At 56.8% G+C, this 26,270-nt stretch overlaps 2 protein-coding genes across 4 annotated transcripts in view; one reads left to right on the forward strand and one right to left on the reverse strand.

Annotated features, from left to right (window-relative positions):
- Window positions 1–26,270, forward strand: part of TSPAN4 (tetraspanin 4) — a 559,204-nt gene that overhangs the window by 444,207 nt on the left and 88,727 nt on the right. The window lies entirely within an intron of this gene.
- MOB2 (MOB kinase activator 2) overlaps window positions 1–26,270 on the reverse strand; it is a 77,749-nt gene that overhangs the window by 14,062 nt on the left and 37,417 nt on the right. The window contains exon 1 of one of the 2 annotated variants that reach the window (XM_044919674.1): window positions 3,574–3,683. The exons of the other annotated variant lie outside the window; for it this stretch is intronic. Within the exon in view, the coding sequence (XP_044775609.1) occupies window positions 3,574–3,683 (110 nt within the window). Of the gene's footprint in view, window positions 1–3,573; window positions 3,684–26,270 lie in introns of those variants that run through there. 2 annotated transcript variants of the gene reach the window in all.

Raw genomic sequence — 26,270 nt, forward strand, 5'->3', positions numbered from 1 at the left:
GCCACACGGATGGAGGACACAAGACCCTGCGCCCCCGCCCCACAGGCACCGAGCTCTGGAGCAGGTTCTGTCCAGCCAAGGCCCAGAGGGCTGCCCAGGGGCCACACGCCTGAGCTCCTCCTCTCTGGCTCTCCCCCTACACTGCTTGCTGGGACACCCCACAGCGGCAGCAAAAGGTGGAGTCCCTGGCATGGAGCTGCACTGAAGGGACCAGAGGGTGGACACAAGGCTGAGGCCTGCCACAGGGCCTGCTGGCACCTTGCGGGGCGGGGGGGGGGGGGGCGGTGTATGGCTACAGGCACATGCAGAGAACCTCCAACAGAACCCTACATGCTCTCCTGGTCTGACGGGTGGGCTCCAAGGCCGGGACACCCATTTGGGAGGGGCCCAGGCTCCACCAAGAACATCTTCCTACTGTCTCCTCACCCTCCCCTGCTTCTGACGCCCTTACCACCTCCACAGGAGTCCCCAGACCCCACACATGCTTGGCCTGACACACTTTCTGTCCAATGTCACACCACCAGTCCCACCCAGAAGGCCCCTCAGTTGCTCAGTGTGAGCCGGCACCGACATGCAACCCATCCACGCCGAGCAAGGGGACACAAGGGTGGGGAGGGATGCCTGCCCGACAGTCAGCCCCAGGAGAGCAGTCTCCCCTAGGGACGCAGACACTCTGTGAGGGATGCACCTGCCCAGGAACGCCTGGAAACACTTGAGTGCCCCACGCTGATGCTCCCCACCAAGAGCTGGCCCCCACGGGCAGACGTGTGGCTGTCAGGGAGCAGTCAGTAACTGTCAGGTTCAGAACACAGACGCCTCCTCAAGGCCTTGCCTTGCTGAAGCAAGGGGCTGGTGGTCTCCAGGCACAGAACAGGGTCAGCTGCGCCCAGCGGGGGGCGCACCGAACCAGGAGAAGAAACGGGCAGGATAGACGGGGGCCCCCCCCCCCCCCACTTCCTCAGAGTCCTGCTCAGCCTTCTGTCCACCCCCCGTCTGGCCCCTGCGGTGCTCACCGGATGCTAGCATCCCAGGACAGCTGCGGTTCTGGCCAGGAATGAGGCAGGGCAGATGCAGGAAGTCAAGGGGAGTCAAGCTGACCGTGGAGGAGGTGGGCAGTGACAGGGCGGCCCCGTCCGGAGGCAGCCTCATGGGATGGAGACCAAAGATCCGGGGGTGGGGGAGCAGGGTTGTGAGGAACCACGGATGCGTGAACAGTGGGCCCACGGCACGCAGAGGCCCCACAGGAAGTGCTCCCACGGAAACAGAGCCTGTGCTGGTGGTGGTCTGGGAAAGGAAGGGCCCGTGGAGAGGGCGTCTGAGGGTGCCCACCCTCCCGGGTGCAGCCCACCGCTCCCCACAGCAGGCTAACGCAGGAGGGAGCTCCCGGGCCCAGGCCTGACCAGCGCAACTATCTGGGGTGGCGTGCTGGGTGCAGCAAGAGCGGCCCGTGGGTCCCGTGTGCACAGGACCCACCTGCTCCCAGGGGGCAGCAGGGCCCGAAGTCCAGGCTCCTCCTGACCTCCTTCCTAGGACACTGAGGAGAGCACAGGCTCCGCAGGGATTTCAGTGACAGCCCTGTCACCGGGGTGGTCAGGGCACACTTGGGCCCACCACCAGGGCCAGACATCTCCCTCAAGCCCGGGCCGAGTGAAAACACCAGGGCTTGGCAGCACTCCCAACCCCCAAGTTTCTGATGCAGCGGGCCTGGAGCGGGGCCTGACGACCACCTGGCATGTGGAGGCGCCCCACCTGCATCGCGTTCTTGCCACTCCTAGCACAGGTGTCACTGTAGTCCCTCCTGTCGCAGAGCCTCGGAAACCAAAAGCTAGGAGGACCCCCCATGGGACCCTCAGCAACTCCCCACGGACTACGGCCAGCCGGATGCTGTGGAGAGGGACGAGCAGGTCATTTCTCCTCCTGGTTTAACTGCCCTGCGGTCAGCACCCCCAAACAATGCATGCTTTCATAAGCCTTTGTGTCCCCTATAAAATGAGACCCACCAAGACGGAAGAAGCCAAGGCAGACTGAGAAAAGTACGCAGACACCGTGGACCCAACGTCCACGCGTGTCAGGCGCTGTTGCGAGCTGTCTGACCCACAACTGGAGCCACAATGTGGCCACGATGCTCAGAGTTCGAATTTTACTTTCACTTCTCCATCGGTGAAGTAAGCGCTCTTCCTCTGACGCTGGGCCGAGAAGTCACCTCTGTCGTGAAGTCCTCTCAGATTCCCCCAGTAAGGAGGGCCTGGGCCTCCAGTCTCCCACAGCGGCACGCCGGTGCTCGGCCGGGTCGGTCTTGCCTCTGCCTTCTGCAGAACCCGCGTCAGCATTCGGCTCTCTCCCACCACACACACACGCACAGACGTGCCCTCACGCACAGTGCACGCACCCACGGTTCCCTACACACTCCCATGACGGTCATCGTTCCTGGTTTGAACCAAAGGCCTGGAGCAGAGCACCCACACCTTGCCGGCCATTCTAAATCTCACACCCTAACATTACGAAAGGACAGCTTTGGCCAGCTAACAGGTGGGATCTCTGGTTTCCACTTAGAATTCACTGTGAGTCCTCCCATGCGGCACGCAGGTGACCGGCCGTGGGGAAGGACCCCATGGAAGAGACAGGCAGAAACCAGAGGTGCCCACAGACAGGCTCCAGAACGGCCTCCGTCACTCCACGCCGACCACCAGCTGGGCCTGGCTTCCCCTCAGACCATCACACCAAGAGGCCTGCTTACTTTGGCTACAATTGGAAAAGCAAGAGACATTCACTTTCAATTTTAAAAATGATGACCCACTGAAGTCTCAGGCAAGTGCAAGATGTTCATACTGAAGGAAGCCAGATCTGAGTCTACAGTGTGACGCAGGCTCTGCCTGTGCTCCTGACTCCTGCGAGCACGGGTGTCCGGCGCCCCTCGGAGCCCATCTTTGGGGTCAGCCGGCCTGCTGCTGCGGCCCGCCGCCCCCACACCCTCCCACCAGCAGGCCGCACTCGCTCTACCCAGAGCCTGAAGCAGGCTTCTACTCACAGAACCGGCACTGGAGTGAGTTTCTCTAGACCCCTCTGCAGGTCAAAAAAGAAGTTAAAAAAGCTGTCAGAAGTGGCTTTTCTGGCAGCCCCCAGCCCCACAGCTATGGCCCATGTCAGGTCTCTGGACAAGGCCACTCCTGGATAGGCTCCGGTCATCCCACTTGGGGACAACGGGACACACACCCTGCCGCCCTGGCAGGCTTGGGAGAGGGCAAGGCAGGACTGCCGTGGCCACAAAAGTGGTTAACCACGAAGAGGGAGATGGGTCCCCGGTGGGCCCCCTGTTCTCATCCAGATCCTCCAGGGCCGCACTCCCTCAAGGAGCACGAGCTCCCTCCCACAAGCAACAGAAGTGCAGGCATTTAGGGAAAACCCGGCTCCAAACGAAGTTCCTGGCCAAATCCAGCCCCCCACCCCCAGCAGCTGTACACCGCCAGGACCTTAGCTGGGAGGCGCGGCAATTACAGCCATTCCTCCCCAGGCTGACCTGGGGTAGGAACCAGGGACAGTCAGACCACCCCCACCGTCCCCTGCCCGGTTCACCTGAGCACTTGGCCGACTGCCTGGAGCACCATTTTGCAGCTGAGTCCAGTTTTGGGGGGCTGGCTGAGCAGAGCTCGGTCTGTGGGGAGACTGCTGTGATCTCCAAGCATGGTGGGGCAGTGCAGAGATGGGGCAGGAAAGTGGGAGCCAGGGCACCAGATAGCCGCTCCCTCCTTCCTCCCCTCCCTCGCTCCTTCCCTCCAGGAGACCAGCCAATGAGGACAGCAGGGGAAGAAAGAAGGGCTCCGGCCTGGCAGAGACAAACAGCTGCTCCTTTACAGGCAAAGGCTGGCCAAGTCTGGGTACATGAGGGAGCGTCTCAGTCGCCTTTTCAAAGTGGCGCCTTGCGGGCACTGTATGGGGTTAAGGCCACTGCCGAGGACACGGACACCAGCTTTGGGAAGGACCCATCAGCAAGGCCCCGGGGTGGTACCACAGAGCAGGAAGCAGCGCTGCCCCAGGAGCTCGGGGCGGCCAGCACACAGCCCTTGCCCGAGCCCAGCCCAGCTGAGACGAGAAACCGGCAGGGGGTGGGCTGGAGGCTAGCCGGGCGCAGACAGGCTGGCCACGCACCTGCAGAGCACGGACATGGGCTGGCAGCACACCTACCCTGGGGCAGCCGTGGACAGGTAAGGCTGGCTGGCTCCCAGGGCGCCCCGAGCAGGCACTGAGCTGGAACTGGGCAAAGACCGCTCTTGGAGGGCAGCCCCACAACGCCTTCCTGTGGGGGTACAAGAAGCTGAGCGCCCAAGGCCCTCTTTGCAGCTGTTGTAGACACAGGAGGCCATGAAGGACTGAAAAATGAAACGTCTCCAAGAGGATGGTGCTCTGCTCAGCCCTGGTTTCAGTTCTGACCACAGGGACCGTGTCAGCCCGTCCCCACGCTCCTTGCGAAGCCCCGCCCAGCACAGAGCACAGCCAGAGGTCTGCCAGGCCCCTGCACCCATATGCCCAGGATCAGCTCTGCCCCCCACCCCCGAAGGCCACATCCCACAAAGGGCCCTACTGACCTTCTCATCCGTCCAAGCTCTACCCTACTCTGCAGGGACCACCCCGGAGCCACCGAAAGGACAGATCAACGTGCAACAGCACAAGGCAGCCTCTGCCCGCAACAGCGCTCCGGCCACCTGGGAGGCAGGACAAAAAAGGCCCCTTCTGTCCTGGCAGGACAGTGTCTCCGGGGCCACCCTGGGAGTCAGCATGACTCACGTGCTGCTGCCCAGGGGAGAGGCGCTAACGGGATGACCACACAGCCCCTGGCAGGTGAGATGCAGAGTCCCCGGGAGGGGAGGACCAGCCTGCGGGGGCCGCAGCAGAGCACTAGAAGGTCGCTCCAGGCTCACCTTGTTCCACTGCCTGCCCTGGCATCAGAACCAGCTGTTTCTCCAGGAAGCCCTGGTCCCTTCTATTGGAGATGAAAACCTGACACTCGGCTGCTGGGTGGTACTCTCCTCGGTCCTCTCTGCTGACAGAGCAGGCAGGGAGACGCGCGTGCGTCAGGATACACCTGAATCCCCATCTCTGTGCCCATCTGTATCTGCATAACCCTGTGCACCATGCCCCCGACAGATCCGTCACCCGTGGATCACTCCAGCCTGCTCCCCTGGCTTGTCTATGACCTACCCCCCTCCAACAGGGAGACACCTCTGAGGAGCCACCAGGGTCTGAATCACTTAGTCAAAACCATGGCAGGGGAGCTCCACGCTGTGAAGGCAGCAAAGCAAATGGGCCCAGCACCTTTATTAATGGTGCAGGCAAGCGCAAGGACAGCTTAAAAGCAAATGGGAAGGGGCGCCTGGGTGGCTCAGTCGTTAAGTGTCTGCCTTTGGCTCAGGTCATGATCCCAGGGTCCTGGGATCGAGCCCCGCATCGGGCTCCCTGCTTGGCAGGAGGCCTGCTTCTCCCTCTCCCACTCCCCCTGCTTGTGTTCCCTCTCTCGCTGTCTCTCTGTCAAATAAATAAAATATTAAAAAAAAAAACAAAAAGCACACAGGAAAAGCTTCGTGGCTGAGTCCAACGAAATAGAAGAGAACAAGACACAATACGCCCTCCACTGACAACCAAAAAACCCCAGAAAGACACATGCACAAGACAGATGAAAACTATAGCCCAACAAATTAGGCAATCTCAGAAATTAAATGACTTAAAGATTTGAAGAGGGAGGCAAAATAACTCAAAAGAGGAACCAGAAATGAGAGCCCCTGAAATGCAGGCTAAATCAGAAGGAACACAAAGCCAACATGGCAGGAAACACAGGATGGAAAGGAGGAGTTTTTTAGATAAAAAAGGAACGAAGAGACATTCACTTGCATGATGACAGGGTGACAGGTCCCGGGCTGACCTCCACTACCAGCATCTACTAACTGGGTGAAATACACAAAGCAATGGGTTTCAGATGCTGGACAACACACTGTGGTTCAGGACAGTGCCCAAGAGCAGGGAACCCAAGGGTGAGCAGCAATCCACTGCCTGCTGGAGGCTGGGGTGTGGGAAGGCGAAGCCTGCGCAGGCCCTGCAGTCTCAGATGGAGGCAAGGATCAAAGCTGGGGCTGCTGTAATGTGCAGGGCAGTGAACCAGACGAGCTGGGCTGCCCAGAGAAGGGATGCCAGAAAGAAGGACAGAGCCAGTTAAGCCTCTGGCCAACTACTCGGATGGGGGCATGCAGGGCCCCTCCGAAGGCCTGGCAAAGAGCAGCTATGGGGAGCTGTGGAGGCTGTCAGGGCAGAAGACAGGCACTGCCACTCCCAGAGTAGAGAGAGAGAGGGCACTCCACTGAGGCTCCACAGGACCTCCACTGAAAGCCACGCCAGAACAGGGCTACAGCAGCCCCAGGGGAAGGTTTCTCTAGACCTGCCCTCATCAGGCTTCACCAAGCCTCAAAGGGTTCCTGCTGAACCAACAGCAAATGAACTGCACACTGCAATAACCACAGACTCTTTAAGGAAGGACAATGAAAACCAGAGCTTTAATAACACTTGCCACCACAATGTCTAACGAGCGCACACACATGCACACATGTATGTGAAGGAGCAAAAAACGTTACCCACAACCAGGAAAATAAGAGACAAAAGAAACAGACCCAGACACAACAAAGATGCTATAAGTAACAGACTTTAAAACCACAAGAATAAATACATTGGATGATTCAAGGATTGACAGGCAGTAGACCACTGAATGCTGACAATAATGAGACAGACAAGTTCTTTTACAAACGTAAGTTACCAAAACGGACACAAGAAAAAATAGAAAATCTGAATTTATAATTAAGAACCTTTCTACAAGGAAATGCCAAAAGCAGGTGGCTTTATGAGTGAATTCTACCAAATACATAGACGAAATAATACCTGGGGCGCCTGGGTGGCTCAGTCGGTTAAGCGTCTGACTCTTGTTTCAGCTCATGTCATGATCTCAGGGTCATGGGATCAAGCCATGCATCAGGCTCTTCACTCAGCTGGGAGTGTGCTTGAGGGTTTGCTCTCCTTCTCCCTCTCCTCCCACCACTTGGGCACTCTCTCTTTCTCTCTCTCAAAAAAAAAAGAAAGAATACCATTCTTACAAAAATTTTCCCAGAAAACAGATGAGGAAACACCACCCAGCTAATTTAATGAGGCCAAATAAGAACACCACAGGATAAGATAAATTACAGAATATCATCCATGAACACAGATGTAAAACTCCCTAAGAAAATATTAGCAAAACAAATCCAGCAATATATAAAAGGAGTAGCAGATCATAACCAAGAGAGGTTCGTCCCCGGAATCTAAGCTTAGCTAACATTTGAAAACCAGTCAATATAATTCACCATATTAACAGACTAAAGGGGAAAAGATGATCATCTCAATTAGATGTAGAAACAGTACGTGGCAAAATGTTCATATACACTCCCAGCAAAAAAGTAATAGAAGGGGACATTCTCAACTGGAAAAAGGCAGCCACAAAAAAAATCTAAAGTTAAGGGGCACCTGGGTGGCTCAGTCGGTTAAGTGTCTGACTCTTGATCTCAGCTCAGGGTCTTGATCTCGGGGTTGTGACTTCAAGCCCCATGGGGCAAAAGACCAGCACACCTTACCAAGGAAGCTATTGGAATAGCAGATAAACACAAGAGAAACTGCTCAGCATCACTGGTCGGTACGGAAATGCAGATTAGATCCATCTCCGAAGAGATTCCACTAGGCTGGCTAAAATTAAACACACTAAGAACCCAAGTGTGGGTAAGAAGGCAAAACAACCAACACTCTGACACACTGCTGGTGAGAGTAGACAACAGCACAACTACTTGAGAAAAGAGTCGGAAGTTTGTCATAAACGTGTCATCTACGCTATGAACCAGCAAGTCAGAGCCTACGTATTTACCCAAGAGAAACGAAGCCGACGTTCTCACAAAGGCACACAAGAATGTTCCCAGCAGCACTACTGCAACAGCAAACACTGCAAACAACCCCAAAGTCCACCAACAGAAGAACAGGCTGATTACGGTCTATTCATACAACGAATACTACTCAGCGATCAAACGCCGAACATCACTGATAAGACGCATCATGTGCTCAACCTCACAGACATCATGCTGAGAAAAAAAAGGCCAGAAAGAAAATCGTAGGTCCATACAGTTCCATTTATATGAAGTTCTAGAAAAGGTGAGGTTGATCTTTGACGAAAAGAAATCAGAATGGTGGTTGCCTCTCAGGAGGGGAGCAGCAGGGAAACGGTGAGGACAGAATTTTCTGGGCTTGGGGGTGTAAAGCACAGGGTGTTCACATCTGTCAAGACTCAGCTAACTGTACACTTGAGATCTGTGCATTATACTGTCTGTAAATTATACACCAATTTTAAAAAACAAAGTTTTTATAAAGGAAGATAAAGCATTTTAGTGAAAGCAGTAGATGAACTGAAAGACTCGACACTGCACAGTGAACGGGCCCCCATCAAAGCACAGCTGCCCACGGAGGACTCACCATCAATCAGTGCACTTGGGACACTGAAAAATCCTTCCAGAAAACCACTAGAGCTTGCCAGGGAAGCTGTATTTTCATCAGACTCCGAGTGATGCTTTCCGTCAGAAGGCTGTTGTTACAGACAGAATGCGTGTGTGTCCCCCACCCCTCAATTCCTACACTTAGGTCCTGCCAGTGGGGTGGTGTCTGGGCGCGTGGCCTCTGGGAGGTGATGAGGGGTGAATGACATCATGAAGGTGGGCCCCACGATGGGATTGGTGACCTTAAAAGGAGAGAAAGGGATCTCCACCCCCCCGGCCCCCCAACACACCCAAATCAGCCAGGACCCTGATGTCCGACTCCAGAACCGTGAGACTAAAGGGGTGTTGTCTATGTTACCCATCTGTAGTGTTCCGTTCTGGTGGCCTGAGCTAAGACAGCTAAGTGTGGTCAAAGAGGCACAAGGAAAGGAAAGGGGAGCCGAAGACTTCTCATCTATCCAAAGTGTCTTTCAAGTCTAAGTTCTCAGCTGGGGGTGATACTACCCCAGGGAACATTGGGTAATATCTGGAGACGTGGGCCAAGGCCAGGGCAGCGCCCCCGCCCCCCCCCACCCCAAGAATCACCCGGCCGCACACGTTGATCCTGCAGAGGTGAACAAGCCTGCGTGCAGGTGCAGACAGGAGCTCAGGCCCCATGGTGCCCACCAGGCCTCTCTGCACTTCCATCACAGCTTCTCAAGCTGCTCCCAGACTAGCAGCAGCAGCATCTGGGAGCCTGCCCGAAATGCCAGTTCTCAGGTCCTCCCGGCCCCACCAGCCGGACACTGCAGTGAAGCTGGCACGTGGGTGAACAAGCTCTCCTATGGTCGACTTCCTTCTCTTTCTCTTTTTTTTCCTTCCCCTATGCTCATCTGTTTTGTTTCTTACACTCCACATATGAATGAGATCATATGATCATTGTCCTTCTCTGACTGATGTATTTCACTTAGCATAATACCCTCAGAGCTCTGATTCAGGCTCTGTGTTCAACTCTGAGTCTGCTTGTCCCTCTCCCTCTGATCCTCCTCCCGCCCAGGGGTGCATGCTTTCTCTCTCAAATAAATAAATGAATACAATCTAAAAAAATAAAACCTCGGGGTGCCTGGGTGGCTCAGTCGGTTAAGTGGCTGCCTTCGGCTCGGGTCATGATCCTGGGGTCCTGGGATCGAGCCCCACGTCCGGCTCCCTGCTCAGCGGAGAGCCTGCTTCTCCCTCTTCCTCTGCCTGCCTTTCTGCCTACTTGTGCTCTCTGTCAAATAAATAAATAAAATCTTAAAAAATAAAAATAAAAAAATAAAACCTCTCTAGTTCCATCCAAGTCATTGCAAATGGCAAGATTTCATTCTTTTTGATGGCTGAGTATTATTCCATGTAAATACACACACACACACTACATCTTCCTTATCCATTCATCAGTGGATAGAGACTTGGACTGTTTCCATAGTTCGGTTATTGTTGATAATGCTGCTATGAACATTGGGGTGCATGAGCCCCTTCAAAGCTTTATTTTTGGAACCTCTGGGTGAATACCTAGTGGTGCGATTGCTGGGTCATAGGGTAGCTCTATTTTCAACTTTTTGAGGAACCTCCATACTGTTTTCTGGAGTGGCTGCACCAGTTTGCATTCCCACCAACAGTGTAAGAGGGTTCCCCTTTCTCCACATCCTCTCCAACACATGTTGTTCGTGTTGTTCATTTTAGCCATTCTGACTGGTGTGAGGTGGTATCTCAGTGTGGTTTTGATTTGTATTTCCCTGATGATGAGTGAAGTTGAGCATCCTTTCCGGTGTCTATTGGCCATCTGGATGTCTTCTCTGGAAAAGTGTCTATTCATGTCTTCTGCCCGTTTCTTAACTGGATTATTTGTTTTTTGGGTGTTGAGTTTGGTAAGTTCTTCACAGATTTTAGATATTAATCCTTTATCCCGTATGTCATTTGCAAATATCTTCTCTCATCCGTAGGCTGCCTTTTAGTTCTGCTGATTGTTTCCTTCGCTGTGCAGAAGCTTTTATCTTGAAAACTCAATAGTTCATTTTTGCGGGGCGCCTGAGTGGCTCAGTCGTTAAGCGTCTGCCTTCGGCTCAAGTCATGATCCCGGAGTCCTGGGATCGAGTCCCATATCGGGCTCCCTGCTCGGCGGGAAGCCTGCTTCTGCCTCTCCCACTCCCCCTGCTTGTGTTCCTGCTCTCGCTGTCTCTCTCTCTCTGTCAGATAAATAAATTTAAAAATCCTTAAAAAAAAAAAAATAGTTCATTTTTGCTTTTATTTTCCTTGCCTCCAGTGACATGTCTAGTAAGAAGTTCCTAGAGATGAGGTCACAGAGGCTGCTGCCTATGTTCTCCTCTAGGATTTTGATGGTTCCTGTCTCACATTTAGATCTTTCATCCATTTTGAATTTATTTAAAAGATCAACATTTCTAAACAATCTTTTTTTATTGTGGCAAAATACACATAAACGTACCTGTCTTCACCATCTCTAAGAGCCCAGCTCAGGGGCGTTAAGCACATTCACAATGTTGTACAGCTGTCCTCACCAATGGTCTCCAGAACTTCCCATCTTCCCAAACGGAAACTATCCTCATGAAATACCGACCCTCATCCCTCCCCCGGCCCCGGCGCCCACCGTCCACTCTCTGTCCCCCTGAGTCACCGACCCCCGTCCTCCCCCGGCGCCCACCGTCCACTCTCTGTCCCCGAGTCACCGACCCCCATCTCTCCCCTGGCCCCAGTGCCCACCGTCCACTCTCTGTCCCCCTGAGTCACCGACCCCCGCCCCTCCCCCGGCGCCCACCCTCCACTCTGTTCCCTGTGAATCTGGAGACTCTAAGGACCTCACGTGGGGGGAATCCTACAGTACTTGTCCCTCTGTGTCTGGCCTGTCTCACTCAGCATCACGTCCCCCAGGTCCATCCACGCTCTGGCAGGTGTCAGCGTGTCCCTCCGTGTTCAGGCTGAGTGACGGTCCGGTGTGTGGATGGACCACGTTTATCCGCTCGTCCGTCGACGACGCTTGGGCTGCTTCCCTGTGTCAGCGGCTGTGGACGTGGGTGTGCAAGCATCCACTCGCGTCCCTGCTTTCGGTTCTCTGGGTCAATACCTAGAGGAGGAATCACTGGAACACACGATCACTCCATTTTCAGCTGTTTGAGAACCGCCACGCCGTTTTCCACGGCTGCTGCACCGGCTTCCTTTCCCGCTGAGTGTGCGGGAGGGTCCACCCTGCACGTGCTCCCGCTCGCGGGGTTTTTGCTTTCTGTGCTCCTCTTGTGGGTATGGTTGGCGTGGAATGGGCACAGGGGGTTGGTATGGCTGAGAACAGGCTTTGAGGTGTGGAGATGCAGATGAAGGGGAGGTCCTAAACCTGGATTTGAAGGACCCAGAAGAACTCACGGGTCCTCTACACTCACACCTTTTCTACCTCTGTCCACCGAGAAGGCCAAGAAAACATAACCAGCTCAGAAGCGGAGAGCACACCTGATGTCCAGACTGTGGCCTCTACACGTCGCTGCCCCTGTGGCAGCCAGGCGGGTTCCCGAGCACGGATTCCAGGTGTGTACCCTGCTGTCAGGGGAAAGGACTGCAACGGTGTCTGACGCCAGGAGGATCACCGTCACCATGACTCAGAGCTAGCCTGAAGACATTCCATGGCCAAGGGTGGGGCAATTTAAGGATACAGGGAAGGACAACAACCCAACCCTTGAAACAGAGGTGTTCAAACCTTTGTCTAACGGTACTTTTCTTCACAAAAACACTTCGTTGTTTACCTTTGGAGGATGGCAAAGAACCAAAGCCTATTCTGAAGGACAGTCAATGAAAGGACAGAGTGAGCACTTGTCCCGCTCCTCAAGGAGCCTGCTTAGTTGAGGAGGGAAAGGTTTTCCTTACGCAAGTATTCCATCTGACCAGCGGGCAAGGGAGGCTGCGATGGGGCCTTTGTAATGCCAACAAAGGAGTGATTCTGGGCAGCGGTCGAGAGTCCGCAAGCAAGTCACAGACAGCCCGAGAAGCACAAGCCTCCGACTGGAGGGACACCACCCCCGCCGAGGAGTCTTACCCCCAAAGAAGAAGAACTCCAACCAACTAGTGTCTCGGGATAGCTGACAACTTACAGGACACACGGAGGAATGTGCTGAACTCTCCCACGGGGTGGCTGCGAAGCAGCACAGGCAAAGCTGCTGGGTCTCCTCCACGGGCCCACAGGGAGAACAGAGACGGCGCAGGGCCTGCGGACTGAGAGACTCGCCGAGTCAAGTCTGCAACCTAGTCAACAGTGCTGTGCCAACGTCACCCTCTTACACCGCAGTTGTGTGCGGTGTCACCACGCAGGGGCTGGCGGAATGGGACACTGGATTCTCTGGGCTGCTTTTGCAATTTCTTGTGAGTTTATAATCATTTCAAAATACAAAGCTAAAAAAGAATTATAAAACCTGTCATCGAACTGCAACATACGGACTTTCCTTGAATCCATGAACACTGATTGGATATGTAATGTTATTACAAGGACTGCTGCTTTGATATGATAACAAAATGCTCTCTGTTTAAGGAAAAGCAGTCCTGTCCTGTCACGGCTCCAGAATTTGCTTCAGAGTAGCTTGGGTGATGGGGTGAAGGGAAGAGAACAGGAAGATTAGGGTCTTACTGGGTGTGAATGCGGAACAGAGCTTAGAGCCCACATGCCCACTGAAACCTCACCCTTAACTACACACTCCTCATTTAAAATCTGGACATGAATCCAGCCTCCAGCCAAGAGACAGGCTTGCTCGTCAACACCCGGGCTCATGGCGTCCTTGGCAGCACCCTCCCTCAGTGCGCGGGGGCTGCCTTGGAACGGTCAAGCCCTGGGCCGCAGTGCATTATGATGTCACACACGGTACAGCAGAGCCCATGCGAGTGTGAACTGGTGTGCGAGAAATCAGGTCCACAGCGACAACCCTGGATAACCAACAGAGGCACCGCTCTGCCAGGTCAGGAGTGCCACACTCTTGTCCACGGTGACGGAAAGCATGTCTTCCTCCTCGCATCTGCACGGACAGCAAGGGCTTCTGGCTCTGCACGTGGGGCCTTCTAGGGGGACGTGGGCACACAGGCACGTGGCAGGGGTGAGGGTGCTCCCTGGACCCCTCCAGGCATCTGCACTTGGCCAGTGACACCACTGGCTTTCACAACAAATGGAAGGGGGCACTGTGTGGGGCAAACTCATACTTTTAAAGCAAAGTCTAAGAACAACTAGTGGTGACTATCCTGACTTCCCCAGAACTGCCCAGCAGGAGGGAGGGAGGCATGTCTCTGCTGCCGAGACCCTGTCCTGTCTCCTCACACCCAGGCCCACCTCTGCTTGGCCTGGGTGGGGACTTCCATTCCTCCAGAGGAGGCACGAGGGAGACGAGTACCCTCTGGAGTTGTCCCTCTAACCTGGGTGGGTCGCAAGTCAAGTCTTGCTCTGCACGTGTGTTCCAGGAGCTTCTGGAAACCCAGCAGTCCTGACTTGGGCAGGTGCTCCATGGTGGCCCTGTGCTGTGGCGGGGGGGGAAGCCGGAGGTCCCACCAGGCCTGGCACTATGATCACCGCGTGGCCGGGGGACGTGGCTGGAAGCTCAGTGGGACCACAGGGCAGCCAGTGTGCACCCCACCCCCAAACACACACATCACACCAAAGGAGCGAACAGAAACAGGGCTTTCCCATGCCAAGGGCTGCCTTTCTCTGCCACCAAAGGGCCCACTGCTTTCACACACTGAAGAAAGCAAGTCTGGGGAAATAAAAGCAATTTCAAACCTCACTCGGTTTTGCTAAGTGTGCACACCTTTCAAACCAGAAGGTCCTCAAAACAGAACTTCCAATCAGGGCATCCACCCTGGTCAAGGTGCAGTAACAGGGACCGGACTTTACCTCCTGCTTGAAACAACAGGACACTGGATAAAATGTGTGACGGCTTTCAAGACCCCAGACAATAGAGCACAGTGACCCTGGGGACGGGAGCTGACAAGGTAAGCCTGCACCACAGGGAGAAGCCCAGTGGGACCCTGAGTTGACCAGTCTCCCACTGGGAGGCTGGGGAGGCCAGAGCAGCTAGAGGTTGAGGGGCAGGGCACCCAAGAGGAGAGAGCTGCACGGATGTGTTCAGGGCCCCAGGGGGTCCTTGGCCGAGCACTGGCTGGGCTGTGTTTGTAAGGGAACTACTGAGGGGTGGTATGAGCCACCTGGGAGGGGTGGAGGGACAGTCCTCGAGGCTCACGTGGGGGCTGGAAGGAGTCCCTTCGCCACTGGTCAGAGTGGAAAAACTTGGCCCATGGTGTCAGATGTAATACTCAAGAAGGTGTGCATCAGCAGTGAGAAGCATTAGCTCTCTGTGGAACAGCGCCATAACCCCAGCAAATGAAGAACACAGACAAGAACTGAAGATGAGCAACCGTTTCCAAAAGGAGTCCAAGCAACACAGCTCAGGAATAGCTATAAACGTACAAAAACATGCAGACCAAAAAAGGCAGAGCTCACATGGTCTTTCATCTAGTCGGGAATGCCAAGCCTTCAAGGAAGGAGGAAAATGCAACCCATTGTTAAGAGTCAAGCAATCGATGGAAAAGGACCCCAAAATGGCCAGATGACAGAAGATGAAGACAACATGCGAAGCTCAGCACAGCTGTGTCCCCACCTGCTCCAGAAGCTGCAGGAAACACTGAGCATGTTAGGGAGAGACAGGGAAAACTTGCTTTAAGATCCAAATTGAGGGGCGCCTGGGTGGCTCAGGTGGTTAAGCGTCTGACTTCGGCTCAGGTCATGATCCCGGGTTCCTGGGATCGAGTCCCGCATCGGGCTCCCTGCTAGGCGGGGAGCCTGCTTCTCCCACTGCCCCTGCCTCTCTCTCTCTCTCTCGGACTCTCATGAATAAAAAAAAAAAACATTAAAAAAAAAAAAAAAAAAGATCCAAATTGAGGGCACCTGGGCGGCTCAGTTGGTTGGGTGACTGCCTTCGGCTCAGGTCATGATCCTGGACTCCCTGGATCAAGTCCCGCATCGGGCTCCCTGCTCGGGGGGGAGTCTGCTTCTCCCTCTGACCCTCCCCCCTCTCATGTGCTCTCTCTCTCATTCTCTCTCCCTCAAATAAATAAATAAAATCTTCAAAAAAAAAAAAAAAAGATCCAAACTGAATTTCTGGGTAGGATTAACAGCCAACCGAACGCAGCAAGAGCAAGGACGAATGAACCTGAAGACGCGGCAAGAGAGGCTTCCCAAAATGTAAACTGGGAAAAGGCTCTGAAGCAAGGAGCAGCCCCCCACCCCCTGTGAGCCCACACCGCCCAGCAAGCCGCTTGGGGACAAGCTGCAGGCCGAGGGACACCCTCTTAAAGCACATGTCTGACAGAGGACTTGCATCTAGAAGGTTTAATGCCCCCCATGACTCAACAAGAAGACCAAACCCAGTAGGAAACAGGCAAGCGGTCTCAGCAGACCCCCCTCACCGCAGGAGCAGAGTTGGCACAGATGAAGCGCTGGAGGTCATTAGGTCCCGAGGAAAGGTGGCGTAAAACCACACGAGCCACGGCCTCGCTCCCCTCGAAGGGCCACGACTGTGGAGCCTGCGGGCACGCGCCCGGGGCTGACCAGGGGCGAACTCCGGGACTCCCACTCGCAGCTGGCACCGGGGTCGGGGGCGTGATCGCCGCACAACACGGCTCAGCAGTTCCTTAAAATGTTCAATGTACGTGTCGTTCGACCCAGACCCTCCAGGGAAGAGAAGGCGTGTGTCTGTACACAGACCTGTGCGCACGTGGGGAAACAGCCCCCACGGCTCCCGGCAGGTGGAGAGATGGACCGGCTAGGCCTGCCTGTGCCAGAGTCCCACCCGAGGACACGGACGACAACCTCCCGACACACACAACAATGTGGGCAATGGCAAACTCACGCTGAGGGGATTTCACTCACTAAGCGGCCGCAAAATGTCACTAATCCGTAACGAGAGAAGCATGACGGGGTTGCCTGGAAGGGGCTGATGGGTGGGTCCCCTTCCTTGACTGTGGAGAGGGCCCTGTGGCTGTTGGCTGTGCACACGCACGGGAACACGTACAGGCCAGTGTGTGTCAGGTACGGCCGGCAGACCTTGGCAGCTCCCGTCCCATGCTGACGGGCACCGTACACTCAGCCTGCCCTTCCAGCGTGGCCCCTCCTGGCTCCTCAGGAGACGCGTGCTCCACTCTCCCGGCTCCCGCCACACCCGTCCGCCAGCAGGCCTCCGGGCTATCTAGAGCGCATCAGCCCGGCCGCCCTGGCGGAAGCCCCCCTTGCTCTCACTGCAGGACGGCAGTGGCCGACGGGTCTCCCTCCTCCCTCCCGTGCCCCTCCGGTCTGTTCTCTCTGTCCCAGGATGCTGCCCGGGTGCTCACTCACCCACACGAGGCTGGATGGCAACTCTAAACACACGCACCTGCCTGGAAGGGAGCCACATCCCCTAAAACACCATGTCGCCCCACAAGAGGGCTGATGCAGAAGGACACCCGCGGGCCACAGCGCCTGCCTGGGGCCAGGGTCCTCAGGGGAAAGGTGTACTGTCCATCTGAAGTAAGCTGACTCCAGCTGAAGGCAGCAGAAGGCCCAAGGCCGGAGGCGTTAAGTGCCCGTGATTCCTGCTCTGGGTCAGGCACTGCGACACGCAGCCAGCCCCCCCACCCCACCCCTGCGTCCTGCCAGCACAGCTGCGTGCTGCCCCTGCCTCCTCCCGGTGCTCGGCCAGGAGCCCGGCCCCTCTCCTGGCTCCTGCAGGTTGCCTCCGCCCCCAGTGCCTCACCAGGCCCGGAGCAGCAGGGCCCAGGCGCCCCAAGGGCACCGCCACATGGCGCCAGCACCATGCAGATGTCCCCTGGCGCAGCATCCAGGCCCTGGCCAGGGGCCTGTGCGTGCTCGCTGCTCCCTCCATGATGGGACACACGGGGCGGCCACGACAGAACAGTGACTCTGTCTGCAAATGTGCTGGACGCCAGGAGGGAGCGAGGGTGCTGGGTGGGCGCCACCCTCCCCCCCTCCCCTCCCACAAGTGTGGACAGAGGGCCAGTCTGTGCCGGGCTGGGCTGAGCCGCACAGAAATGCGTGGCTGGCTCTGCCCGCTCCCAGGAAATGCCAGATCGGGGGGCTGGGGTGCGTGCTGCTTCCTCAGCGCTACGTTCCATACCCGGAGAGCGTGCCTGGCACACGGGGGGCACAAAAAGAACATGTGTGGAGAGGGGCGCGCCGGCCAGCCCGCTGTTAAATACGGAAGCGAGGACAGAAAAAGGTCTTTCTGATGTGGTCATTCTGGAGAAGACCCGCACCCCATCAGCGCTCTGCTGTCTGCCACCGAAAACCCCAATCCCCCCCAACTGCACACAGACCCACGCGTGTGCATTCTGCCCGCCACCAACCTGAGGCCTTGCAGGCCACCATGAAAGCCTGTCCTCCACAGGACTGCCACAGCCGGGAGCCTTGGGTGACTGCCACAGGGAGGAAGACCTGACATTCAGCCCCAGAAGAATCCAGGCGTAAGCGGCAGCCTCCTAGGTGTCCGCACACCCCTTTAACTGCACAGTGACTTGGACAGGACAGCATGTGTGCTGCTTGCCAATGTGGGGAAGGTGGCTTCACCCCCAACATGCCCTGCGAGCTCCTGGGGGTGGGGGGCTCACATTTGTGAACACTGGCATTCTGACCCCTGGCGCGCTCTCCATGAGCCAACACCTACTACAGGCAGCAGACACGTGGCCAGGCTGAGGGTGCCCTAAGCACCGAGCGGAGCGTTACTGCATGGTGGCAGTGGGCTTGCTGAGGCCCCCCCTGGCTCCTCCACACCCACAATGCAGCCTCAGGCCAGAGTACTGCTCCCTAGCAAACGGGACCACTTCCTCAGGGAGCCTGTCCAAGGAGTGCGCACGGCTTACGTGTGGTACGTGAGAGAGAGAGAGAGAGAGGCACACTGTCCACACTCACAGGCTCTGCACATCCATGCCCTTCACTCACTCCATAAAGGTGCACCAGCGCCTAGCGGAGCTCTGAGTGGGGCAGTGAGTGAGCTCACCTAGCCCCGAGCACACATGAGCACCCGACCCCAACATGCTGTGGGCAAGGGTCCAGATGGGTGAGGGCTGAGGGAAGAGGAGTCAGGAGGGCAAGGAAAAGAAGAATCTGTGCAGGGAGTAGCCCATGCAGACCCCTGGAAAGGACAGTGTGCAGAGGAGAGCCATGTGGAGAGGGCTAAAGAGACAGGGGGCAGCGAGGCTGAGGTCTGAACTGTGCCTGAGGCATGTGGGAACCCCTGAAGGATGCGAGTGGGAGAGCCATGAGCAGAGGCCTGACCTGTGTGGAGAAGGCGGGACGGCCAGTCTGGGATGGGCTGGCAGGCGGCCTGGGGCATGGCAACAGGAGAGAGGCAGAGGACAGGAGCGGATGCAAGTGCAGGGCTCAGCTAACAGGGCTGCCCCCAGGCTGCCACAGAGCCGCCCAGAGGCCCTGGGTGACCATAGTGCTGGAACTGTCACCTCAGGTGACATCTGTCTGCCGATGTGTGGAGGCACGGAACCCTCGGCTTGGTCCAGCGGCCCTGACAAGAGCCCCGTCCAGCCCTGAAGACAGGGATGCAGCAACCTGTCCAGGCACTGGCCAGCGGAGCAAGGCCCCCAGAGCACGAGGGCGCGCTCAGCCAGCACCGCCTAGACGTGGCCAGCCCTGTGCGGTTCCAAAGGCGGGTGAGCCCCTCCACAGGTGGAGTACCTTCTCACACTCAGACGTCTCAGGCCACCCAGGCCAGGGGCACCGAGCCACCAGAGCTGCCTCCTTGCTGTCCCACTGCTTTGTTCCCAAGTGAGGGCTGCACCCGGCAGGAGAAGAGGCCCCACCTGACGAGCCTGGCTGGCGAGGACCATTCCTCACAAGCCTCGCGCTTGGAGGGAGCACTCTCAGGAAGAAATCCAGAACGGGCTGCCACCGACTGCAGCCCCACAAGAAAGAAGCGCCTGCTCACCAGACCTTTCGGACAGGCGGCACTCCCTCCTTCCTGGTTATCAAAGGGCCTGTAGGAAAGGAGGCACCTCTCAGGGAGAGAGAGGAGCTGGGTATTTCAGAAAACACGCATTCTGCCTTGGACCTTGGTTCTACAGACCGCAGCGGCCTTCGAAGCAGGCAGATCCCACCGTCAGCAGCTGGAGGCATAGACACCACTGCACAGAAAGGGGCCCTCGAGCAGGGAAAGAGTGGGGGCTTCTCCCCAGTGTCTCCTGGGGCACAGGCTGGCCTAGGCCTGCTGGAAGGAGGGAGCAGGGTTCAGAGAAGGGACGGGCCCTGGGAGCAGCTCCTCTGACGCCCTCTCCCGCTGCTCCAGACCTGTGACCCTGCCTGCCCTCTCGGAAACAAGGCGAGTCACGATATATATAGTTCAGGGCACGCTGGCATCCTGGGTGAGAGAACCTGTACGGCACTGAACAGCAACGGTGGAGAGCCCCGAACCCCCTCAGAGGCCTGGAAGGCCAGAGACAGGATTATCACTATTTTTAAATCCAGAACAGCTGGCATAATGCTGGCTCCCAGAAGGAGCCCAGGCAAAACAACAGAACATCTGCACACCAGAACTCTCCGGGCACTGCCCCACGTGCATGATCTCAACAGGTCCTCCTAACCCAGTGAGGCGACCAGAGTGGATACCTTCATACCCCTTTTACGCCCAGAAAACCCACGATGAAGAAGATCCATACAAACCCCTTAAAGACATTATACAGGGCAGATGCCAGGTGCATGAACACAAAAATGTCTCCGCAAACCCCCAATCGAGTGGACCAAGAAAGCTTTCCAGCCATTAATCCACTGTGTCTACTGCTTTTCTCTATGTAAGACAAGAGTCTGGACTGTCCAGCCCATACGTGGAGTGGGACTCCTGGACTCCTCCAAGAGTCTGGAATCCAGAGGTGGACTCCTCCAGAGGCCACATATTGCAAAGCAGTGTATATATATTTGCACATGTGTGCCCAAGTGTGTATCTGTGACTATGTGTGTGTATGCGTGTATATGATTACACGTGAGTTCTGTATGCGTGTGAGTGTATACTTGTATGTGTGTGTGACTGCATGAGTTGTGTGTGTACACACGTACGAATGTGAGTGTATGTAGGTGGGTGTGCATTACATGTGAATTGTGTGAGTGTGTATGGGGGCAGTTGTATGTATGGATCTATGTAAGTTGTGCGTGCACACGTATACAAGTATGTGTGTGTGCGTGCACACACGGGACCACTAGGCAACTGTGCTCCTTTCTTCCTAAGGCTCCTGCCCTCACCTCCCCAGCCGTGACCCCTGCACTGCTGGGCCACGCCAGCCCCTGACCACGCCATTAAGAGCAGGAGCTCACAGGCACCTCATGGCTGAGGCACTCCTGCCCTCCCTCGACTCCTTCTCCTGATCTTTCGGGTTCTCACTCGTCAGCTCCCAGAGGCGCCGCCCCTCGCCACCACAGTCAACCCCCACTGTTCTCCTCGCTCTCTGCTAGCACACAGCTTACTGGTCATGCCCCTCCCCCCCATGGCCACACCAGGACTCACATCGGGAAAGCCGGGCACCACCAGATTTGTGAATGGCCGTGTCCCAGCACCAGGAACACGGTGAGGACGCAAGCACTTTCTCACTTCTCCCATGAACTGTTTCACTGGCTATGACTTCATCTTGTCATCTTCCCAGGGAGCTCTTAACACAACCTGCAGACAGAGTTCGATGACTGATGCCTCTGGCATGAGGACATGCTCCTGACAGCCTTCCAGCTGAGATGAAGGGTCACTACCATGCTAACTTCACCCTACCCTCTGTCTGCTTTCCTGGCATTTCTGTCAAACTGGCACAAGAAGCAGTAAAATTTTCAGGGGCGCCTGGGTGGCTCAGTCAGTTGAGCATCTGCCTTCAGCTCAGATCATGACCCCGGGGTCCTGGGATCGAGCCCCACATCGGGCTCCCTGCTCGGCGGGAGGCCTGCTTCTCCCTCTCCCACTCCCCCTGCTTGTGTTCCCTCTCTCACTCTGTCTGTCAAGTAAATAAATAAAACCTTGAAAATAAATAAATAAATAAATAAAAATTTCAAAACACTGGATGAGCCCTGATGTCTCTGTAAAGACAAGGGACCTGGCAACCAGGCTCCTGGCTGGCTCAAGTGTTTCCATTGCCGGTATATCCACATCCAAAGAGGGTGCAAAAAACAGTTTCAGAGAATGGATCCATAAAGCCCAAAAGCATACGCAGTGAAACGGCTGGTGTCAGAACTCCTCTCCCCTTGCCTCCCAGCTTCGCTGTGTGCACACCTGCTACCTTGAGAAGGACACAGAGACAGACAGGTGCGCGCACCCAGCCTGGCACCCTGCCTGCCTGACCCTGGCTCCCCGGGAGCTTGCATGACACACAGAAAGGAGCACGGGCCAGCTTGGAAAGTCTTCTGGGAAACAGCAGGAGCAAGACCTCAGTGTCACACGGAGAACAGCCAGCGCAGTCCCTAGAAGACAATGACGGATGAGCTGGACATCACCAAAAGTTAAGGATATTTGCGTCTCAGAAGACACCAGTAAGGCAATGAAAGGACAAGCCACAGACTGGAAGAGAGGATGAGCAAACTGCAAAGCGACACAGGACTTTCGTCCACAACAGATAAAGCACTCTCAAAACTCTAAAATAGAAAGACAAACTACCCCATTAAGAAGTGGGCAAGGGATTTGAGAAGACACTTTCCACAAAGAAGGAAAGGAGGGCTGAGAAGCACGTGAGCAGCCGCTCAGCATCAGTCAGCAGGGAAACCACAAGGCAGCACCCCACTCCCACAGGCTGGGGGGTCCATGTGCTTACGAGGGCTGAAGAGGCCACTGAGAGGCGAGCGCTGCTGGCGGGAGCGGAAGGGGCGGGAGCTTCAGGAGCAATGCAGTCCTCCCCGCTCACGCGTGCACCTCCCATGCGACCCAGAAGGTCTACGGCCTCTGCGGGAGAGACGAAGACGGGATCGGGACGGTTCACGGCAGCGCTGGTGGCGATTGCCAACTGCTGAAAGCGACCCAGATGCCAACAACGGCAGGCGGCTAAGCAAACTGTGTCTTATCTGCGGAAGGGGCTACAGCTCAGCCACGACAAGGACCGCAGTACAGATACACACAACAACCCGACGGATCTCAAAGCATCAGTGCCATGAGAGAGGCAGAGCCCAAACACTCGACACTCTGCGATCCCGTGGACACGAATCGTAGCAAGAACAAAACAACCGTGCTGGGGAGAAGGGCAGTGGTGGCCAAGGGTGCGGCAGAGGGGCATCGAATGTTCCATATCGTCACTGTGGGGGGAGAGGGTCCGACAGCGGCACACGTCTGTCAGAGCACATCAAAGTGCACACTTCAGACTGGCGAGTCCTGACGAATGTAAATATGTGCTCTTCACTGATCGGAGGCACGCACACACAAAGAACACCATGTGCCAACAGGGAAGGAGGAGCTCCTGCCTGGGACACCAACCTCGAGTCCCACACAGTGGAGACTGCAGGAAGCCACAGACCGGGGGGGGGGGGGGGGGGGCGCTGTGGGGTCTCAGACACACGGCGCACAATCTAGAGTCAGGGGGTGCGGACGGGAAGGGCCGCGAGGGCCTCTGCATGCTGCCCCTTTCCGGTTCCGGGACATCGTGGGCGGCAATGTGGTCTATTCGTCTGAAAGCCACAAGCAGACACACTTGCAACTTTGCTCTCCCCACGCGCTACGTGGTGACGAACTATTCACACGGAGTGTTTGTGACGCCCTGTCTGTACACTGGGCAGCGGCCCCGTCTTCTCAGCCCCTTTCTGCACAAGCACCAGTGGCTCTGCCCACGCTAGGGGAAGGTCCCACCCGCCCAGCAGCCGGTGAGGCCTGGAGAGAAGCTGCCAGCCAGCCAACCCCCAGCGACACCCTCCCCACGGCCGCACCCAGGGGCCCAGCAGCCCCCCAACAGCACGCATGGCCAGGCAGGGCCCATCCACCGCACCAGGCTCCTCCCCTGGAATGTAAGCAAACCTTCTGTGGCAGGGAGTTTGCTGCCCCCATTAATGGAACCGGCTAGGGAGGGATCCGAAGAATGCTACTTCTGTTCTTTCGGACAGCCGATGTCGTGGCGGTCACCACCCACGTGGGTTCAGAAAGAGGGAAAGCTTGAGTCGTCACACAACTAAAGCCAGGCTGGAACCAAGCAGAGAGCACTTGGGGAACCTCATCAGCAGTGGGAGTAGGAGGACTGAGACAGGAGAGGAAGTGGGCTTTGGGCTGGGAGGTGGTGGCTGGCTTCGGGGCAGGTTTCCTGTGGTCAGGGCCACTGGAGCAGGGGCTGACCCAGTGCCCTGCGGCCCGAGGTCCCCGCTCCACACTGTCCAGGACAGAGGACAGAGGCACAATCCCACCCACAGTGGGCCAGGTCCACTTAGGCAGGTGCCCCTGCACACAAGTGGCCAGGACCCATGACGTGGCTCAGCACGCGCCAGGCCACTAGGCCCTAACTTGGTGCACCCTGAGCTGGGTAGAAAGAGCCTTCACAGGCTTCCCCGAGACCTTGCTGGGCCAGGAGCCCCGTGCACACAAGAGGAGAAGGACAGCAAAGAACAAGCCACTGGAGCCCTGGGACTCAGCGTCCCCAGCCCATTCCCACTGCCTCTGCCACGAGGGGCGACGCCGTGTCTGGGGGTGATGCCTGCGTACAAGTCCGCAGCAACAGCAGCCTCCCCAGCACGGTGCGCTCGCCCTCCAGGTGTCTGGACATCCCCTGGGACAGAGATCTGACACAGGGAGTCTGCTCCAGAGCCCTTGCTCTGAACCACCCCCACCCCCCAAGAGGGGACGCGCACATCTGGAAAGGAAAGCAGCTGTCCGAGCAGAGAGCTGGCCCCGGGTGGCCTTGTCACAGCTGCGCTGCTCCCCTCCAGCCCCAGCAGCAGAGAGAGGAAGGAGGGAGAAAGCCCCAAACCCACCACTGCTGCATCTCACACCAAAGAGAGGAAATGCCCAACACAGGATACCTGTTTCCTATGCACACTGGCCACGGAAAACAGGAGCCCCTTCCAAGGCTCACCCGGGTACTGGCGTCTGGGTGGGGGCCAAAGCTGCTCGGGCAAGGCAAAAATGTAGACACAGGGGTTGGAGGAGAGCTGGGGCCAGGCCTGGGCCCATGGCCAAGCGGGGCTCACCCTGCATTCCTCACACACTTGCCCAACACCCCTGTAAACCAGGCTGAGGTGGTCAGGGAAGAACCTCTGGGTGGGAGGCGAGGAAGACATGCAGGGGTCAGGCTGGAGGTCAAGTGCTCTCCCGGAGCCCAGCACCAGGGCAGCCATGGATTACCAGGTCACCAGGGAGCAGGTGTGAGGTCCGGCCGAAAGAGCCGCCTGGATGGGAAGAGGAGGTAGGCTGTGGCCCACACAGGGCTGGGCGCCAGGATATTAGCACACATCCAGAAAGCAGAGAAATGCACCACCACACCACCAAAATCGTTCTGTTCCAAGTTCAAGTCAAGCCAAGCTCCAAACAATGAAAGTGGCTGTTGAAGCCTGCCTAGTCATCCTGCCTGGCCCCTGGCCACCGCTGACCACAGAGGGCAGGGGCGTCCAGGCCACGTGGCAGGCACCTCTGGCAAGTCTTCCCTCCTGACCCGCACACTGGCATCTGCCAAGACAAGCGCCCGCTGGCCAGGGCATAAGCAAGGCGGCCTGCTCGTGGCAGGCTGGCTGAGACCCACTGACTCAACAGCACCACTCTGTTTAGAGCAGCAAAGCCCATGTGCCCCAGCCCTCCCCTGCCCACCTCAGAGCCCAGGCGAGTGCCAGACGTGGTGTTTACAGACAAGGGGCAGGCGCACCAGCGCTGACTCCCCCGGGGAGAGTGCATGGGCTCAGGAAGGCCAGTATGCTCAAGGCAGGGGACAGGTGACCGCCTCTCTTCACCCCCTAGCCTTTACAAGCCCAGCAGGCATGCAGCCCAGCCTGCCTAAGAATAGGGCACTGTGGGTCCTGCCACGTCGCCCCGCCCTCCCCACTGGTATAAAAGCCTGGGCTGCAAGATTTAGCCCAGGCTCAGTCCAGGAAGGAGGCTCAGAGGCCACATGGGAGGGGAGCAGAGCCCAGTGAGATGCTGCCTGTGCCCGGCCCCTCCCAGTGCCCTTACTCCCTGCAGGGACTTCAGCAAAAACACTGGCAAGCTTGCCCCCCACCCCGAAACACTGAAGTAGAAGCAACAGCCTTTCATTAGAAAAATGCCAGAGAGAAACAGAAGGCCACCTCTACATCGTGGAAGCACAGAGGGAAGCTTCCAGAGATGGGGTTACTCTGAGACAGGCACAGGCCGAGGAGCCAAAGGGGGGTGGGGACGAGCTCTCCCCCACAGCACCCCCAGGCACATAGGTCGCCCCAGTCAGTCAGCTGAAGGGTCAGCCTGCCCCTCACAGCCCTGCACAATACAGCCCAAGAGCACTGCACAGCGCAGGTCTAGGGAGGACACAGGGCGCCAGGAGGTACCGAGCTGGCCCAATAGCCTCACAAGGCAAAGCCAGTGGCACCTGGGTTACCCCGTTAATAGGAGCATGAGGGTCAGAAACCCCCAGAACTCCATCCACACGAGAGCACTGCCGGCAGCCACCCTGTGGCCGAGCACCGTCCACATCCTGTTGTGGATGTGGGGCCTGGGACAGGCCCGGCCCTGACAGGTGCAGAAGGGAAGGCCGAGGCCGTGCTGGGAAAAG

This window comes from Neomonachus schauinslandi, chromosome 11, assembly GCF_002201575.2.
Source record: "Neomonachus schauinslandi chromosome 11, ASM220157v2, whole genome shotgun sequence".
Taxonomy (NCBI): Eukaryota; Metazoa; Chordata; class Mammalia; order Carnivora; family Phocidae; genus Neomonachus; species Neomonachus schauinslandi.